This window comes from Apodemus sylvaticus, chromosome 10 (genome assembly GCF_947179515.1).
Source record: "Apodemus sylvaticus chromosome 10, mApoSyl1.1, whole genome shotgun sequence".
Classification (NCBI taxonomy): Eukaryota; Metazoa; Chordata; class Mammalia; order Rodentia; family Muridae; genus Apodemus; species Apodemus sylvaticus.
The window spans coordinates 97,035,447-97,053,426 of NC_067481.1; the positions used below are offsets into that span (position 1 = coordinate 97,035,447).

At 47.0% G+C, this 17,980-nt stretch overlaps 1 protein-coding gene and 1 long non-coding RNA gene across 5 annotated transcripts; one reads left to right on the top strand and one right to left on the bottom strand.

Moving 5' to 3' along the window:
• Nucleotides 1-471: 471 nt before the first annotated feature.
• Nucleotides 472-10,575, bottom strand: Rnps1 (RNA binding protein with serine rich domain 1). 4 transcript variants are annotated; one of them, XM_052197121.1, is made up of 8 exons: nucleotides 10,480-10,549; nucleotides 10,049-10,168; nucleotides 7,043-7,198; nucleotides 5,473-5,664; nucleotides 4,342-4,444; nucleotides 3,754-3,907; nucleotides 1,782-1,923; nucleotides 472-1,304 (listed from the first exon to the last, which is right to left on the bottom strand). In XM_052197121.1, exons 2-8 carry the CDS (start codon nucleotides 10,090-10,092, stop codon nucleotides 1,205-1,207), a joined length of 891 nt encoding a protein of 296 aa, XP_052053081.1. In that variant the 5' UTR covers nucleotides 10,093-10,168; nucleotides 10,480-10,549; the 3' UTR covers nucleotides 472-1,204. The 4 variants fall into 4 exon arrangements, with proteins under 4 accessions (XP_052053081.1, XP_052053079.1, XP_052053080.1 ...); XM_052197119.1 differs by lacking the exon at nucleotides 10,049-10,168 and adding an exon at nucleotides 7,441-7,621 and having other exon boundaries at nucleotides 10,480-10,546; XM_052197120.1 differs by lacking the exon at nucleotides 10,480-10,549 and adding an exon at nucleotides 7,441-7,621 and having other exon boundaries at nucleotides 10,049-10,164.
• LOC127695178 (uncharacterized) lies at nucleotides 10,559-17,489 on the top strand. The gene is made up of 3 exons (XR_007979913.1): nucleotides 10,559-10,830; nucleotides 16,449-16,566; nucleotides 17,020-17,489. It is a non-coding gene; the product is annotated as an uncharacterized LOC127695178 (long non-coding RNA).
• The last annotated feature ends 491 nt before the right edge of the window (nucleotides 17,490-17,980 follow it).

The window sequence follows — 17,980 nt, forward strand, 5'->3', positions numbered from 1 at the left end:
AGAGTGAGACCCCCCCAGCTCTCAGCCGCTGGCATCTGACTAGGCATTGAGTGAGCTCCTGCCAGGGCCCGGGACTGCGCGGTCGGGGTGTGTGTGTCACAGAGAGCTTTTCTAGAGTTCCTGCCAGATATCTGCTGGGAAAGCTGCCAGAACTTCCGCAGGCACTTGCAGAGCTGGGATTAGGAAGAAGAGGTTGACTTGCCAGCACAGGGGCGAGCTTGGGAGGCCTTCTACGCGGGTTACTTGTCCTCAATATTTTTGTTTCAATACTGAAGGGGCACAAATACAAGAAGTCTTCCTTCTTGGTGAAGACTTCTGTGGCGCACCGGTATGAAATCAGAAACTGGACACCCCCACCAACTCAGAGCTTTTAGAAATGCTACCTTGGAGATTAAACTCAAAGTGAGTTCTTAGTTTAGTCACACAAATCCAGACTGTTCTGGACTAAGATGAGGCAGTGAAATCACTCAGTTTGCATTTTAACCTAGATTTTATTCAACACCGTCCTTTTATTCTACACAAGTACAACCACAACCTTATCTAAAATGCTACAAAGTTATAAAACTCAAAACAAATTTTATAGTACGACTGTACAATAAAAGCAAAGGGGGCAATGTATACACTGCCAAGGTTAACCTGCAACGTCACCACCAATGGCAGGTGACAGTGGGGGTGGGGTAGGTTCCATGAGGATCCTGTAGAACTGGCTCACTAATTTTACAAAGTAACAGAGACACAGGGACAGAAAAAAGATAAGCATTTGTGGAGGAATCCCGCAAAGGTTTTAACCCTAGAAGTTGAAGAGCACTCAGCAGGGGGCACCGTCAGGCCCAACAGAACAGCAGCTTGGTCCTTTCCAGAGCTGCAGCGCGGTGACACCAAGGGCTTGAGCAGGTTGTCTGACTGGTTCTGGGTCATCCATGGAGGAAATGGGTGTGCTGGCACGGGCTCCAGCTGGCTCTGCTAGCAGACTATCGAGAATGGAAGGGGTGAACTTTCTAGCCAGACAACTACAGGGTAGTCTATGGGAACAGTCCTGAATCAACAGTACCTCTCCAAGCCAGAACCCTCCTGCAGAGGAACCATCTCAACTGCTGTCTTCAAAGGGGTCCTTCCCTACAGATAGGCCCTCATTTGGCTAGAGCAAAGGACAAAACTGAGTCTGGGGAACATAAGTTACAGAGGTACGAATCAATGTCCCTGCTTATCGCGAGGAGTTGGAGCTGGATCGGCTCCTGTGGCGGCGGCGGCCAGGAGATCGAGACCTCCTACGCACGGGGGACCTGCGTCTTGGGGATCTGGACCTGCGGGAAGAGAAGTTCGGTCAGTGCAATCTTCAAGCAGCGCAGCTAGGGGACAGACTGGCCTTTCTAAGACAATCCTGTTTTTGTTCACAACCCCAAACTTGGCTTCTGCTATGTCTGACCCCAAAGTTCCCTACACTCCAGTTTGGTTTTTTGAGACAGGGTTTTCCTGTCTCTGTCTTCTGGGTGCTAGGATTAAATGCCTGTGCCACCCTGTCTGGTCCCTCATTATGAAAGATAGAGGGTCTCTTGGGACCCAAGACACCTCAGACTCCAGAAGTAGTTCTTTTGAAGGGACGCATCTGCCTGTCAATAACACATTCTGGCTGTCCTTTTCCTGGCCAATTCCGACGTCATACTTGCTGACCTGCTTTCTACACATCCAACCCTAAATGACCAAAAGTCATCACAGCCATTTAGATTTATAAATCATACAAAGAAGCAAGATGGGTTAAGGACAATTCCAAATTGACTCACCTTCTCCTCATCCGTGGGGGTGACCTACGCCACATGGGAGGTGGTGGAAGCATTCTCCTGGGTGGGCTGAATCGCCTAGGCGGTGGTCGAGGCCAGGGTGCCAACACAGCAGTAGCAGTGATCTCTTGGCCATCAATTTGTCCTGTAGAAAACAGGAACAAAACCATAACATTTCTAATATATCACAGCAGGAAAAAAGCAGGAGATCTAAAAGAGACACTGAACAACTTCCCAGAAGACAAGATTGTTAAGAATGTGTTGAAAGCTGCTAGATATAAGGCACAGAACTCGAGTCAACAGTGACAAGACAGCACAGGACTGACTGCAGAGTGGGGGGCTCCTGAGGGTCAGGAAGGTGCCACTAGAAGCTGAGCTTCCTTCTGTTTTTCGAGACTGGGTTTCCCACATAGCTGTCCTGGAAGTCACCATGTGGAACAGACCAACCAGGAACTGAACAAACCCACCTCCTGCCTCTGAACAGCTAGGATTAAAGACGCATGCTATCAAACCTGGCCTGTAATTCCCTTCTTTTCAAGATAGTGGGAAGCTCAGGCTGAGCTAAAGAAAAAGGACACCTGCTTGAAAACGTCTGCAGCACTCTACATGAACTAATTTTCTTGGTTTTTTTGGATTTTTGGTTTTTTTGAGACAGGGTTTCTCTGTATAGCCCTGGCTATCCTGGAACTCACTCTGTAGACCAGGCTGGCCTCGAACTCAGAAATCCGCCTGCCTCTGCCTCCCAGAGTGCTGGGATTACAGGTGTGAGCCACCACTGCCCGGCATGAACTAATTTTCAAACAGAGATAAGAAAAATTTAGAAATGATCTCAAAGAAAAGCGCTGTAGGACACATTTCAGAGGAAAAAAAAAAAGCCAAGAACACTGAGGTGCACACAGGAACACCTAACAGCTGAAGTCTCCACATCTAGGGTTGGCCCTGAGAGCACAAACCTAGCTCAGGGTTAACAAGGCCAGAAGCTAATTCAGGTACACTCATTTACACTCCAAAGGTTTTAATATAACTTAATCCCAGCCTAAGACAGGTGCTGGCTCTCAGCCAAACCAGCTCCAATGAAGAAAGTCACTGTAGAAACCACTGCATCTAGGTAAGATACTGCATCTAGCCAGTTGCCAGCGCAGACCACCCTAAATGTCTCTAGTCCCCTGAATTTAACTGATTACCAAATTCTCACTATGCCAGTTCCAGATGATAGGCAGATTTAAAGTGACTCATCAGACCCAAGTTGGTAAGAATAACATAGGTAGCTAAGGCGAGCCCCTGAAACATGTGAGGGGGCCTGAAGTAGCAGCTAAGTATCAGAGAAAATCCATACTCAATGGCAATCATTAAAAAAACAAAAACAAAAACAAAAAAACCCCGAAACCGTCATTTGTAAAGCTTAACAGGCACCTGAGGATTCTCCAGTTCCCCCAACACAGGCTGATGGTCCAGACTGTATGCTGTCAGTTCTCAGCCCCAGCACCCTACATCCTAGAGCTAGAAACAACTTTTGTAATTCCTTAAGATGCTGATTTATAGACAAAGTGGAAATTGGCCACCAAAAACTATTCCTAAGTACTCGTGCTTTAAAAACCACTCCACTAACACAAAATTATAAACATTGCCTTAAGAGATACATTGTATGAAGTCAGTACATGTATCATACAGCAAAGCAATCCTAAAAATGCTGAAATGTTGGCAAAATAAAAAAGGATACTTAGAAAATACTCCCATTTTAAAGCCAAATATATTACTTGTGAAAAGCTTCATTTTTAACAGATTGAAGATTTCTTAAAATGCTAATATATTCATATTTGCTAAGTTTTTCAAGAATAGCAAATGCTTCATAAAACATGTTTTGGTACACACACCCCTACTACGTAAGATGCACCTAGTTTGGAAATCTACTTCAGGGTCCCTCTCCAAGGACAGAGGCGATGGTAGGGCTGAGGGCGGGCACAGCATCACTTACCTCCATCCATGTGTTTCAGTGCCTTCTCTGCTTCATCTGGATTCTCAAATTCCACATATGCATAGCCTTTGGATAGATGGGGATGCATCCTTTCTACAGGCATGTCAATCATTTTAATTTTCCCGTAAGTAGAAAATATTTCCATGATATGATCCTAGAGAGAGAAAGGTCACATCCCTGTTTGCCAATCCATTACTTAATGGCCAAAGGGAATTCACTAAATGCTGAGTAAATCTCTCCAGGACCTCTCTTGGACATAAGTCTAATAAATAAGACCATTTATTTATGTATTTATTTATTTATTTATTTATTTATTTTTCTTTTTTTGGGTTTGGTTTTTTTCGAGACAGGATTCCTCTGTATAGCCCTGGAACTCACTCTGTAGACTAGGCTACCTCTGCCTCCCAGAGTGCTGGGATTACAGGCATGCGCCACCACCACCGCCGGGCTAAGACCATTTATTTAGTAAATAAATGTAGCAGCATTCTAACCAAGTCATGGGCTGCACACATATCGTTCTCCAGAAGGTCTGCATTCTACATGCACCTGCTGCCCGACTCCAGCTTGTCCAACCGCTGTGGACCTTACCTTGGTCACATTCCTGGTGAGCCTCCCAATGTGCACTTTGGTGGGTTTAGGTGAAGGGCTCCGCCTTTTCCTCTCTTTTTCATCTCTTTTAGGTGGTTTGGACCTGAAAACAAAAATACCCAGAAATTTTCAGCACACCCCAAGTACAGTATGGTTTTAGGGGTGGAGTTCAGGGTAACATCCTAGATTTGGTCCTCAGCACTGAAAAAGAAAACCTATTGGCTGTGTGTGTGTTGGTTGGCATATGCCTAACATCCCAGTGCCCAGGAGGAGTTTAAACAGCCAACTGGCACTGCCTTAGTGAGACCCTGCCTCAGCAACAAACACAGTGACATTTCTTCTTAGCTTCAACAGCTTCTAGAGGAGTTTCTTATTAATTCACCTATATTATCTATGGTTTGAATGAAACTGGACCCATAGCACGTGTATTTGCTTAGGTAACAGGGAGCGCACTATCTGAAGAAGATTAAGAGGCATGGTCCTGTGGGAGGAAGCACGGCAGGCCTGTTTCTCCATTTTCCTGCTGCCTTTGGATCTGGGTGTACACCTGGCAGTTACCGTGCCTGCTTGTGTGCCACCATGTTCTCTACCAAGAGGATAATAGACCAAACCTCTGAAACTACAATGACATCCTTTATAAGACTATCCCTGATTCAGAAATCAAACTAAGACCCCTTCAAATTTGTGTGTCTATGTGTGGCACCTGTTTCTGTGTGGGCACGTACCAGGGCAACACAGATGGAGTTAGAGAATAACTTGTGGGAGACGCCCTCTGGGTGATAGGCATGGCAGCCAGCACCCTCACTGACCTGTACTTCCTGCCCATCCTCTAACTCCTTTTATTCACGTCCTTTCATGTCTTTTTGAGACAGGCTCACAAGCAGCCCACCATGACCTCACATCTCTGACCATCTGCTACAATGCTGTATGCACCACTGCACACCCCGCACGTGTGCGTTACTGTGCTTATGTGGAGGTCAGAGCACAGCCCACAGGAGCTACCACATGCCACCGTGTAGGTCCTGGGGATTAAACTCAGGCTGTTAAGCTTGGCAGCAAAGACCTTTCTGTCAGCCCAAACTACTCTTTTAGCAGCCATGGCAAGGAGCAGGCTAGCCATTCTTAACTCACTTGGAGCGGGAGCGCCGCCTGTTGTCGTGCCTGCGCCGCGAAGGGCTTGGGGAGCCAGAGGAGCTGCTAGAACTGGAGCTTCGGGAGGTGCTGGAGCTTCCTGAGCGGCTGGAGGCAGAGGACGAGCTGGAGCCACTGCTCGAGCCTGTGCTGGTGCTGGAGCCCGAGCTGGAGGTTGAGCTGGACCTAGACCTGAGGACAAACAAGGTGGGGGTGGGGGTCGCAGGGTCAGTGAGCTAGAGTAGCATTTCTGCAAGGACTGACTGCTCAGGAGAGGAGAGAGCTCTCCTGGTTCTTTAAGGCCCATTTCACCAGTAATGACATCAGACAAGTCCCAACACTGTGAGATAGGCTGTTGTTACCTATACAGAATACTTATTTTTACCAATGAGAAAAAAGTAGCAGTCTAGCAGAAGTCAGTTCAACTGTGCTGAAGGCCAGTTCAGGCAGGTTTAAAAAAAAAAAAAGAGAGAGAAAGAAAGGGGCTGGAGAGATGGTTCAGAGGTTAAGAACACTAACTGTTCTTCTAGAGGTCCTGAGTTCAATTCCCAGCACCCACATGGTAGCTCACAACCATCTGTAATGGGATCTGATGCCCTGGTGTGTCTGACAATGCACTTAGAAAAAAGATAACATAAAAATAAATACGTCTTTAAAAAAAAAAAAGGAGGTCTAGGGGCTGAAGAAATGGCTCTGCAGGTCAGAGGAACCAAGTTTGGTTTCCAGCAGCCACGTGGCAGCTCACAACTGCCTCTGACTTTAGTTTCAGGAGACCCAATGCACCTTTCTGGCTTGTGTGGGAACCAGGGAAACACATGGTATGCATGTATAGGATGCAGCCAAACTCATAAAATATTACACAGTAAAAAAAATTATTACACAGTAAAAAAAAAAAATTACACAGTAAAAAAAATATAATGAAACTCAAAATCAGCATACTCTATTAGGGCCTTATCAATAACCCTAGGGTCAGTCAGTTTTCGAAGTAGTTAAGGCAAGGTAGTCTTCCCTTGGGCAACCAGCTGGATTCAACTGGCAAGCTACAGGCACCAATGAAAGAGCAATCAAAAAGCAAGGCAGACAGACCTCTCCTCCCAGCAAAGATGCTGTCATTCTCAGCTCGACTGGGCTTGTCTCTCTTGGAAGGGACAGGGTCAAGGGACCCTCAGTGGAGCATCCAGACCCCCCCTCCACCAGTTGCAATTCTGCCCTATTTGCACAGGTCCTCAGGTCTCAGGCAAAGGATTTAAGTAGGGGACTGTGAGGGCAGGGAGCACAATCACAGGGCAGTTACCACCCACACTCCCACCAGCTATCCCTCACCCACTGTACTTTGTTAGGAAGCCTAACGAACTCTCACTGGTTTCCCCAGAGTGAACTTTGGTGAACCCCACCTAGGTTTGTTTGTGGGAACATAGGGAGGGCAGATGGTCTTTACATCTCTCCAACGGAAGGAATTTAACACCCAAGGCTGACCTCTGGCCTCCACAACACACACACCACCCCCTTTTCCCAAAGTTGTTCTTGTATGGCTTTACAGTGAAGGAAGACATGGTTGCGTCTGCCCAACCTGGTGCTGCTGCTTCCACTTGAAGCACTGCGTCTCTTCCGAGTCTTATCTCTGCCACGATCCTTCTCACTTGACTCTTTAGTGGCACCTTTATCTTTAGATCGATCCTTGGACTTCTCATCAGAGCGGTCCTTGCGTTTGGTAGGAGAAGGAGCCCTGCACGATAAGAGAGAATGTGAGGTTGCAGGCTCCCCTGACCAAACCCTGAGATAGCACAACCCAGTAGTGGGGTCCAAAAGGATTACTAAGATCCCAGGTGATCACAGAGCGAAATCATCTGTGGATTAGGGCACACACTGTAGAACAACAACAACAACAACAAAAATCTCCCCTTTCTGAGGGTCCTTAAACAGCAAGCACCCCCAAAATAGCACTAGAAAGATCTTACAGAGGATTACCTAGTGCTGGACTTTCTATTATTCTCTTTGACTCCTAGCAAGCTCTTCTTTTTCACTCCTGATAAATCCATTCTCCCCTTCTTCAAGGCAGCAATGTCGGCCTCACTTATCTGAACTCTCACTTCTAAGTGGAGTCTGAGAAACGATCCCTAATCGATTGCAATTTACGCCAAAGAGCAGCCTAGTAACAAGATAAAAGGATTTAAATAGAGTAAGCCAATTGACAACGCATCAAATCTACTTTGCATCAAAAAAGTTGAGCACACAAACAGGAAGCACAGCAAACAGCAAGTGTCCACACAGCCTGCACACCCAGGGGACGGTCCTCATCGCTTCAGGGAGGCCTTTCAGACTCCATAGGCCACCTTAGTTTTTTTATTGGAAAAAGAAATGCAAACTGTATTACACATCTAAGGCACAGGCATATTACAATTCTTCTTCGTTCTCCTTAATGAGATGGGAGAGGTAATGGGGCAGGTATGTAGATGGCTTTCAACATACTAAACATTGCAATGGCCTCAGGAGAAAAACCCAGATTTGTCTTACTGGCATAGTTTTCTTTAGAGATACAATGAGTAATGAGTGGATGTCACTTTGAGTGGCAAGCACCAAAACATTACTCAACACAATGTACAAGACATCACAGAAGAACATTAAAATAGGACTGGAAGCCAGAGTGGCGGTGCAAGCCTTCAGTCGCAGCACTTGGGAGGCAGAGGCAGACTGATTCAGAGAGCTAGTTCTAGGACAGCCAAAGCGACAAAGAAACCCTGTCTGGAAGAAAAAAGAAAAGAAAAAGGCAAGAAATAGTAAGACTGTCAGGTAAACTATAAACAAACATGGGGAAAATGTGACTTGTTATCCGAAAATACCATTTCAGAGACAGGGCACTTCTAAAAGCTGCTGAGTAAGTCTAGCCCACGAGAACAGCTCTCCCTTCCACTCTGACAAATACAAATGATTTCCTATCCAGCTTCTTTCCAGGGCTTTACCATCTTTCAAGCTGTCTTCTAATGGTCTGGAGTAAGTAAGCATGCCTGTGCTTCAGGCCCCACTAGGGCCTTCTGGATTGTGGCACTCTTTTTTTTTTTTGCTTTTGTGTAGCCCTGGCTGTCCTAGAACTCATTCTGTAGACCAGGCTGGCCTTGAACTCACAGAGATCCCCTACTTTTGCTTCCTAAGTGCTGGGATTAAAGCTTGTGCCACAACACCCTACTGGAAGTCATTCTTCCTGTCTCCTGAGTACAGGGACTAAAGGCTTAATTTTATTAAAGACAAGGTCTCTAGCCCAGGATGGCTTCAAATATCCTATGTAGGATGACTTGATCTCCTGCCTCCACCTGGGATTATAGGCGTTATATATGGGGCTAGAGATTGAAACCAGGGCGTAGAGCACAACAGGCAAAAGCTCACTACCAAGAATTCCTGACAATTAGTTCCCCAAAGCCTTGCTTGGCTAAATCAATATTCAATCTGGCAAGGCTAAAAGCTCAGTGGTAAATGGTAGTTGATTTCTGAATGCTTAATAAACTGTTATAACTCAGCTCACTTGTGGGTGAGCTCACTTACAGCAGCACTGTCCATGAGTGTGAACCATGAGCACATCCTTAAATTTCCTTTCAGCCAAATCACAAGAATTAATGAAACCCTTTTTTCAAGAACCGGGGAACGAGGCTGAGTTCAAAGGCCAGCCTGGTCTACAGAGCTAGTTCTGGAACAGGCAAGGCTACACAAAGTAACCCTGAGCCCAGTGCACTCAACAAGAACTCTACCACTGACAAATACTGACAGTCCAAAATTAAAGGCTTTGCTTGTTTTTTTTTCTTCCCCCTCTTGAGACATGGTCTCACTAGGCAGCCTTGGCTAGCCTAGGTTGATCAAGCTAGCCTCAAACTCTTGTCATCCCAGTGCTGGGATTAAAGGGTCCCCAAACTAGTTTTTAACAAGATAATGAGTATTATCTTTCTAACATATAACCAATATAAAATTACCAAGTTCTTTGTGGGTTTTCTATACCAAGTCATTTAAATCTGATATGCACTTTTATACTTCAGTTTGGGTTGCTATCCAAGTGCTTCATACCAATGGCAAAGAGTAGAGACTAACCCTTGATCACCCCACCCAACCTGCTAGAACCAAACAAGTAGAACCCATCGTTAAGCGCTCTATAAATTGTGAACCATGGAGTAAGCGAGCACTTCGCTGGGTGTGGTCGAGTGCTAGAAAGCAAAGGTGAGGGTCTCTGTTCACACGAGCTCAGGTAACAGCTCAGGACCTTGGTCACCTCTCCCATCCTCCGGAAAGGTGTGCGTCCAACAGCCAGAGAGAGGAGAAAACAAATAGTTAAATCTCGAGCAGAGGGCGTTTTGGCAATCTTCAAAGCACTCTCGACATATAAAAGCACATCTGCCTACGAAGTAACACAAGGTAGAGGGAGCAGGCATACACCGCGTCTCTACCATCAACCATAACCTTCCCATATCCTCTCCCTTTGAGCTCCGTAACCGTGCTCAGTCCATCCTAGGACGGATCCTCAAGGCCTAGAACTGAGCACTACATACCGGATTCCTACAAATACTCGTGGAAAGAGATCTAAAAGGAAACCAACCTTTTAGGCCGGCTCGCAATCTGCACCGTCCGCTCCGGCCACATACAGCGACCTCGCCTCCCACCCTTTCTCCACTCACTACTCAGGTCGGGCCCGGCGTGGCGAGCCTAGGTCTCCAGCCTGACAAGAAAACAAGAGAAGCGGCGGAGCTCGCAGCTGCTGGAGTCCTGTAGGCTAAACTGGTCGCGGCCGAGCGAACGGTGCGGGATCGCCTTTCCGTTCGCGTCCGCCTCGACCACTTCCGGGCCGCGGCCTCGACACCTCCCACTCCGCCCGACCAGCACCACACTCTCTTCGTGCTCTGCTCCTCGCCGGCGGACCTCTGCCGCACTGCGGAGCTGCGGAAGGCAACCGGCTCCACGATGCGCCCCGCCAAGCCTGGCAGAAGGCCCCCAAAGGTCGGATGCGGCCGGATTCCTATCCCGACTTACATCTTCCCAAGGCCGCCGCCACCTCCCGCTCTTCTCAGACCCGGACGCCGGCGCAACTCTGTCGTCAGAGAAGCGGGAAGGCGCAGCCGTCGGCGCGCAGCGATGACGTAGCACACCAACCAATGCAAGCTAGCGGTGAGGACTAAAGGACAGCAACTGTTTGTGGGCGGAGCGTAATAGCGCTTTTTTTTTTCTTCCCCCCCCTGATTGGACGCTGGTCTATGCTTTCCCGGATCTGTGTGTTTGGAGCTACTCGGGTTCCCTCCACTGTTAGCTCTGCTGTCCTCAGGGTCTAAGGCTATGCACCCTGCTGAGGCCGCGCTGTTGTAAAGGGACAGGCTGGTACAGACGGTGAGTTCGTATCGTCAAAACTCTCTGGTCATTAGTGTTCACGTAGACGTGGTCTCTGCTGGTAGGATTCAGCTGACTGGGTGCAGCGGGCGGCCGGTGTGGCCAGAAAGAAAAGGAATTTGAGCCGGGCGGTGGTGGCGCTCGCCTGTAATCCCATTACTTGGGAGGCAGAGGCAGGCGGATTTCTGAGTTCGAGGCCAGCCTGGTCTACAGAGTGAGTTCCAGGACAGCCAGGGCTATACAAAGAAACCCTGTCTCGAAAAAACCAAATCCAAAAACAAAACGAAAAGGAATTTGAGGAAGTGTTGAAGACGAGGAGGTTTCTCCAAGGTGACATTTCTGACAAGGATGCGTGGGGCAGAAGGAACAGCAAAGGCGCTCAGACTCGCAGGGAGAAGACGGGGGACGCTAGTCTGGATCGGGGTTACCGTCAGTACCTTCATGGCAAGGACTTGGAGATCCGGTCTTTGCACGAGGCTAAAGAGTAGCGCCCGCCGTAGTGCTCCGCCTTCCAACTCTGCCTAGCATTCTTGCTCCGTGACTTTTTCCGGAAGAAAGGCATATGCACACAGTCCCCGCGGTTTTCAACGTGGATTTGAGGCAGGAACAAAGAAAGAGGAACGGATCTAAGGTGGGCTTCAGGGGGAAGTAACTTAGATTCGGATTACATATTGCTGTGAGATAGGAAAGAAGCCAACGTGCAGCTTGGTGACCCCGGAGAGATGGAGAGAAGAAATTATCTCGGTCCAAGGAGCTGGGCACAGGACAGCCAGGAAAAGGAGCCTGTTTCTGAAGTCTGCTCTCCTGAGGAGCCAGTTCATTTGGGGGTGGGGTTAGCAGATCTAGACACTAGTTTGGTACCCTTGTTGGATTGAAGATATTTGGTTTACAGGATATTTAGGATAAGCTGATTTTCCTGCATTGCTGTCGTGTCTGCTGTGGTCAGACCCAAGTGGTAAGTGGATGTTAGCTGTCCTCTGGAGGAACAGAACTCAGAATGAAAATAAACAAATAAATAATGACACTCATTTACGTAGTCTGGTTTATCCACACTAGAAAGGCTGAGAACCAGTAGCTTTCTAAGATGCCTTTGTAGTCTTAATCTGGTGCTGAAATCATGAGGATTCCTGGTCTTCACTAGCTGGAAGGTTGAAGAAGCTGGGTTCTGATGTCAGTGAAAGATGGCAGCACAAAGGTAGACGGACTTGTGGAGAAAAGCAACAAGAGTGAATCTCGGGCCTTCTGTGCAGACGCTAGAGAAAGCGCTGACCGGGTTTAGGTTTGTCTTCCTACTTAACAAAATCACAAACATCCCTCCCAGGTGTGCCCAGAGGCATGCCTCTCCGTTAATTCCAAATTCAGTCAAGTCGACCACCATCTCAGTGGGTCAGAAGAGCAGTGTTCCAGGGACTTCAGCTGGCTCTTGTAGAGAAAGGGCCTTTGAGGGTCTCTGATGAGGTGGTAATGGTCACACTGGGCAGCATGTACCATTTCTTGAAGATTTGGTGGAGTCTCTGACTAGAGAAGCTAATGAGTTTTTGGTCCAGAGCAGCATAGACACCCTAGAAACCTGGTGACCCCATATGGCTGGTAGGGTGAGGACTGAAGAAGCCAGGCTAACAGCCTCTTCCCTGCTTTCCCCCCTGATGTTCAAAGTAATTTAATTTGGCATGCATGTAAGCTTTAACATGGATCACATCTACAAGCATGATTTATTCAGATGCGTTGATAAAAAAATTGTTGCTAAATATTCTGGGCTTTGTAAATCAAGTGTACTATCAAGCTGCTGGGCCCTGAGAGCTGAGCTTCCTGTCTTTTACCATTTTGAGGATTAGCAGAAAGATTGTGAGAACTGAATATCTGGACCCTTCTTTCTTTCCAAGAGTTCGAGCATACTTATACCAGCCAAGATTATTATTTATGTTAGCCAAGATGGCTAAGGGCCACCGAGCTAGGATTTCCAGGGACTCAGGGCATCTGTAGCCCTGGTTTGCTGGAAGAAACATGAGTAGCTGGCCACAATTGAGGGGTGACGTGAGCCTTGGCAAGTACTCTAAGCTCCCTTCCTTTTCTCAAGGTTCAAAGCCAACCCGGACCACAGAGTTAGTTCCAGACAGCCTGGGCTGCTATACAGAGAAACCCTGTCTCAAAAAACAAAACAACAACCAAATCTGGGATCATCCTGTGCCTACTTTCCAAGTGGTGGGTCCAGGTGTGTGTATCATTCCTGGCAGCCCTTTCCCTTCAACCTAGAAAAGCAGCGAGGGGCTGGGCTCCAGTCTTGCCCACACAAGGGCTTCCCCACGCTTACATCCTCTCCAAGAAGTTCTGCACACAGTGGCAGTGTCTCACTTGAGCCACTTAGTTGGGCATATAGGACTAAGGGAAGAAATAGTGGCTGTCCGGCAGGACTGGCTCCTGAAACCATGGGGAACAGAGGAAACAGCCTCGCTTCTTGAGTCCCTGGGAAGAACTAGAGAGCCAGGTACAGCAGCCACCTGAAATTAGCTTGGGCCTTGGGTCTGGAAGAGAATGAATATGAAAAGGACAAACTAGAGCACCGTCTCAGAAATCCACACAGCTCCTTTCCTTTCTAGTCCTTAGAACTGCATCGCTGCATAGCTTTAAAAATGCCAATGCAGATGGTGCACTCTTGCCTCTGCTGTTGATACTCCAGTACTGAGCACCTAGCCCTGCACCCAGTTTTTTTTTTTAACATGCAAACCCTTCCTGCTATTCTTAGGGTCTGTCTTCCTTCTCTTCTTCCCTTTATTTCTTCCTTCCTTTCTGTGGCTTTTTTCGAGACAGTTTCTCTCTGTGCAGCTCTCACCGTCCTGGAACTCGATCTGTAGACCAGGCTGGCCTTGAACTCAGAGATCCACCTGCCTCTGCCTCCCCCCAGTGCCTGGCTCACCTGAGGTCTTTTTAAAACTAGGCTGCTCTGTCACCCATGCTTTGTTCTTGGCTCCTCTCATAGACATCCAAAGTTCTGGATTCTGCCTGTAGCTGTGTATATGTCTGATATTTTTGATCCCTGTGCCGTGACCAGGGATGTATACATAACTTCTTTTTTTTTTTAAATTATTTATTTATCTTACGTATTCTGTACATTGTAGCTGTCTTCAGACACACCAGAAGAGGGCATCAGATCTCATTGCAGATGGTTGTGAGCCACCATGTGGTTGCTGGGATTTGAGCTCAGAACCTCAGGGGGAAGCAATTGGTGATCTTACCGGCTGAGCCATCTCTGCAGCCCTGTCCATAACCTCTTTACATAGCTGTGAATTGTCTTTGTTTTGGTTAGCCTTAATTGTCAATATGACACAGCCTGGAACCATCAGAGATGCTTTACTTGAGTTAATTGCTTAGATCAGGTAGGCATGTCTGTAAGGGGATCATCTTAATTATTGATATAAGAGGGCCCAGTCTACTATGGGCAGCACTATTCCTCAGGCAGGCCATCCTGGGCTGGGTAACAATCTAAGAGCTGGTGGTGGTGGTGGTGGTGGTGGTGGTGGTGCACACCTTTAATTGTAGAGCTAAGGAAGCAGAGACGGGCTGATCTGCAGAAACAGGCTGATCTGTATGAATTCAAGGCCAGTCTAGTCTACAGAGTGAGTTCCAGGACAGCCAGGGTTATACAGAGAAACCTTGTGTCACACACACACACACACACACACACACACACACACCCCTAGCTAAGCATGAAGCAATGAGTAAATCACAAAGTGAGCCAACAAGAAGCATTCACCCATGGTTTCTAGAAGAGTTTCTGTCTGGACTTACCTCTCAGTGGACTGTGACTTTGAAGTGTAAGCCAGACAAGTCCCAGCTCCTAAATTGCTTTTGATCAGAGTATTTTATCAGCAATGGAAAGGAAACTAGAAGATTTCCCTAGAAGCAGTCTGGTGCTGCAATCCTCACATAAGCCCTCTGCTGGCAGCTTTACCCTGCCCTCGAGAGGACAGCTAGTGTCCATGTGTACTGAAGCCTGCTCATCTTACAGGTATATTTTGTATAGCCTATTTATCCAGGCTTTTTGCACACTTGGAAAAAAATGTTGGGGTGGGGGAAATGAGAAGGAAAGAAAATCACTAAAACACTTTGTTTTTAAAAATGTCATAATGGAGCTGAAGAGATGGCTCTGTGGTTAGAATACTTGTTGCTCTTCCAGAGGACCTGAGTTCAATTCCCAGCAACTACATGGTGGCTCACAACCATCTATCATGTGATCTGATGCAGGTGTACATGCAGATAGAACACTCATCTACTTAAATAAATCTTTTTAAATGCCATAGTACATAATAGAGAGACCCTGTCTCAAACAAAACAAAACTACAAAAAACAAAGCCAGGGCTGAGTGGTGGCGGCTCACAGCTTCATCTCAGCATGACCCTAGCACTTGGGAAGCAGCAGCAGGTGGATCTGCTGTTTGCTTTTGAGACAGTTTCTCTAGGTGACCTGGGTGACCTGGGGCTCATGCAGAGCTTCACCTGGCTCTGCTCCTGGGTGTGCACCACTATATCCAGCCTTGAAGTTTTTTGTTTTTTTTTGTTTTGTTTTTTTTGTTTGTTTGTGGAGACAGGGTTTCTCAGTGTAGCCCTGGCTGTCCTAGAACTCACTCTGTAGACCAGGCTGGCCTCGAACTCAGAAATCCGCCTGCCTCTGCCTCCCAAGTGCTGGGATTATAGGTGTGCACCATCACTGCCCTGCTTCGAAGACTTTTTAAAGCCATGAATGCTATGGAAACTATTTGAAATTCCTATAAATATTCCAGAGACTGGCTAAAAACATTGTTGCTTAGTGTGGTAGCCCATGCTGTTAATGAGTATTTGGGAGGCAGAAATGGAAACCTCTGAATTTGAAGGTAGCTTAGTCTCCAGAGGGTTCCAGGCTGATCGGGGCTACGTAGTGATATGTTGTCTCAAAACAATAGAGGAACTGGAGCAGTGGCTCAGTGGTTAAGAACACATGCACACAGTGAGATTCATAGACATCCATGTAAGCAAAACTCATACACATAAATATTGAAAAAACTAAAACAATAAAACAAACTGTCTCAAAGTGATGAGACATCATGGTTAATCTCAGTTGTCAACTTGATGAGATTTATAGTCACCTAGGAGATGGGTCTCTGGGCACATCTGGAGGATCATCTTAATTAGGTTAACAGAGGTAGGAAGGCATGCCCACTGTGGGTGGCCTCATTTCCTAAGGTTATGTTGACGCCAGCCCCCTAGCATAGTGTGTTCTAGAGAACTCACGGTTCTCTAGAGCCACAGAACTTATGGCATGTCTCTATATAAGGGAATTTACTGTAATAACTTATAGTCTGCAGTTCAGCTGTGAATGGGGAGTGCAGGCCTCTCGTAGTTGCTCAGTCCCAGGAGCTGTTTCAGCTGGTCTTCTGTATGAGCTGGAATCCTGAAGTGGGCTCCAACAGATGTGCTGGCAAGTAAGTGCAAGCAGGGGAAGAAGAGAGAATCTTCCTTCTTCCAGTGCAGCAGGTGTGGCCCAGATTAAAGGTGTGTACCAACATGCCTGGGTCTGGAACTTGCTCTGTCCCAGGCTGACCTTCAACCCAGAAATCTGCTTGACTCAATCTCTGCATCTTATAGGCATGCACTCACTACCTTGCCTGGGCATAAGCTTTTCATGGCCACTGTGCCTCAAGATCTTCAGGTCAAGATCCAGGTCAGAAGCCTGTGTCTTCCAGCCTCAAGATCTGGCTCACAGGTATGCCCTACATTTCTGGATTGTAGTTGTTCCAGATGTAGTTAAACTGACTGCCAGGGATAGCCAGCACACATGGCTGTAGTGACCTTGTTCCACGCCTGCCAGCTATTTCATATTGTTGCCAGTCATTGACACAGAAAAATAACTTGACTCAGAGCAGGGTCATGCTGACCACATACCCTGTAATGTTCTGAGGTTTGTTAATTTTAAGAAGTTACACAACTATAAGCTTCACTTAGGACTCATCAAATTAAAGGTCAGTTTGAACCATTAAATGGTCAGAGCCCACCACCAGGCAGCACTTTCTGCACCTGAGTATGAGCTCGTGGTGGCTTTTGCCCTTATAAACTGGTCCTGAGAAATGTACGGTCCCATCCTGGTCCATCAGTCTTTAGGTGTGTGTTCAATAAACCATCCCTATGTGACTGATATTGGTGTTCGTGTGGTTTGTAGGGTGACTCCTGAACTCCCACAGCTGGGTCCTGGACTCATTTTCTAAGAAGACACAGGTGAGCTGAGCACAAGCAGTTGTTGCTTTCCACTCTTACGTCACTGAAGATACAACATGAGCAACTCCTTCAAGCTGCTGTGACTTTGGTTTGCTAGAGCATAACCTGAGCTGAAATGAATGGTTCGTTGTCATGGGAGCTTTACCCAGAAATAAGAAAGCTCACTGAGACAGAGAGTGACCAAACCCCAGAAGTCCCCATTGCCTGTGTCACTCAGACCGTGACCATGTCCCTCAGCCTTTCTCTGGATAGCCAAGAGATACCATTGACTCTACAGTGGTTCCTGACTGTCCTGTGGCCATGACTTCTGAAAAGCAGTTCTTCTGAAACTAGCCAATTCTAGAAAGATGTAAAATGCAGAAATTTTGACTCAAGAAGCAATAGCACATAAATAAAAGGGGACTCATGTTGAAGGACCTTCTGAAAGTCTTTGTGCCCATGGGTGATGTTGGAGCCTGAGGTGTCTAGCACTTGTTCTCATACTGCTTGCTTCCATATAGACAGGACCCACTTTTCATTTACCTTTGGGAATTGTGATAGGGATGATTATTAATTTGATAGAATTTAGAATCACCACAGTAACATGTTTGAGCACATGAAGGAGTTTCTAGGTTGTACTGAGGTGAGAAGTCTGACCTGCAATTTACCTTTCTCTTGTAGTCCCAGTGTCTGCCTTGGCAGACTGAGCTATGAGAAATGTGGGTAACAGCATTCCACGGGGTCCTGGACTGAAAAGGCGGCAGCCAGTGGTGAGGGCTGGCATCCTTGCCTACTGATTACTCCAGGCTGCCAGCACCACAGCTTTGTCCCCTTGTGCCCTTGAATCAGGAGCCAAAATACACCCTTAAGTTACTTTGGTCCAAGTATTTTATCACAAGGAAAGTAATTCATACCTAATCCTTCAC

What these genes read in the sequence shown, in the direction of transcription:
- Rnps1 (XM_052197119.1), bottom strand. Translation starts at nt 7,511, where the DNA reads ATGGATTTATCAGGAGTGAAAAAGAAGAGCTTGCTAGGAGTCAAAGAG. An exon ending in AATAGAAAGTCCAGCACTAG is followed by an intron (nt 7,199 to 7,440) that starts GTAATCCTCTGT and finishes CTTATCGTGCAG; the next exon opens with GGCTCCTTCTCCTACCAAAC. An exon ending in CCCCCACGGATGAGGAGAAG is followed by an intron (nt 1,305 to 1,781) that starts GTGAGTCAATTT and finishes CTCTTCCCGCAG; the next exon opens with GTCCAGATCCCCAAGACGCA.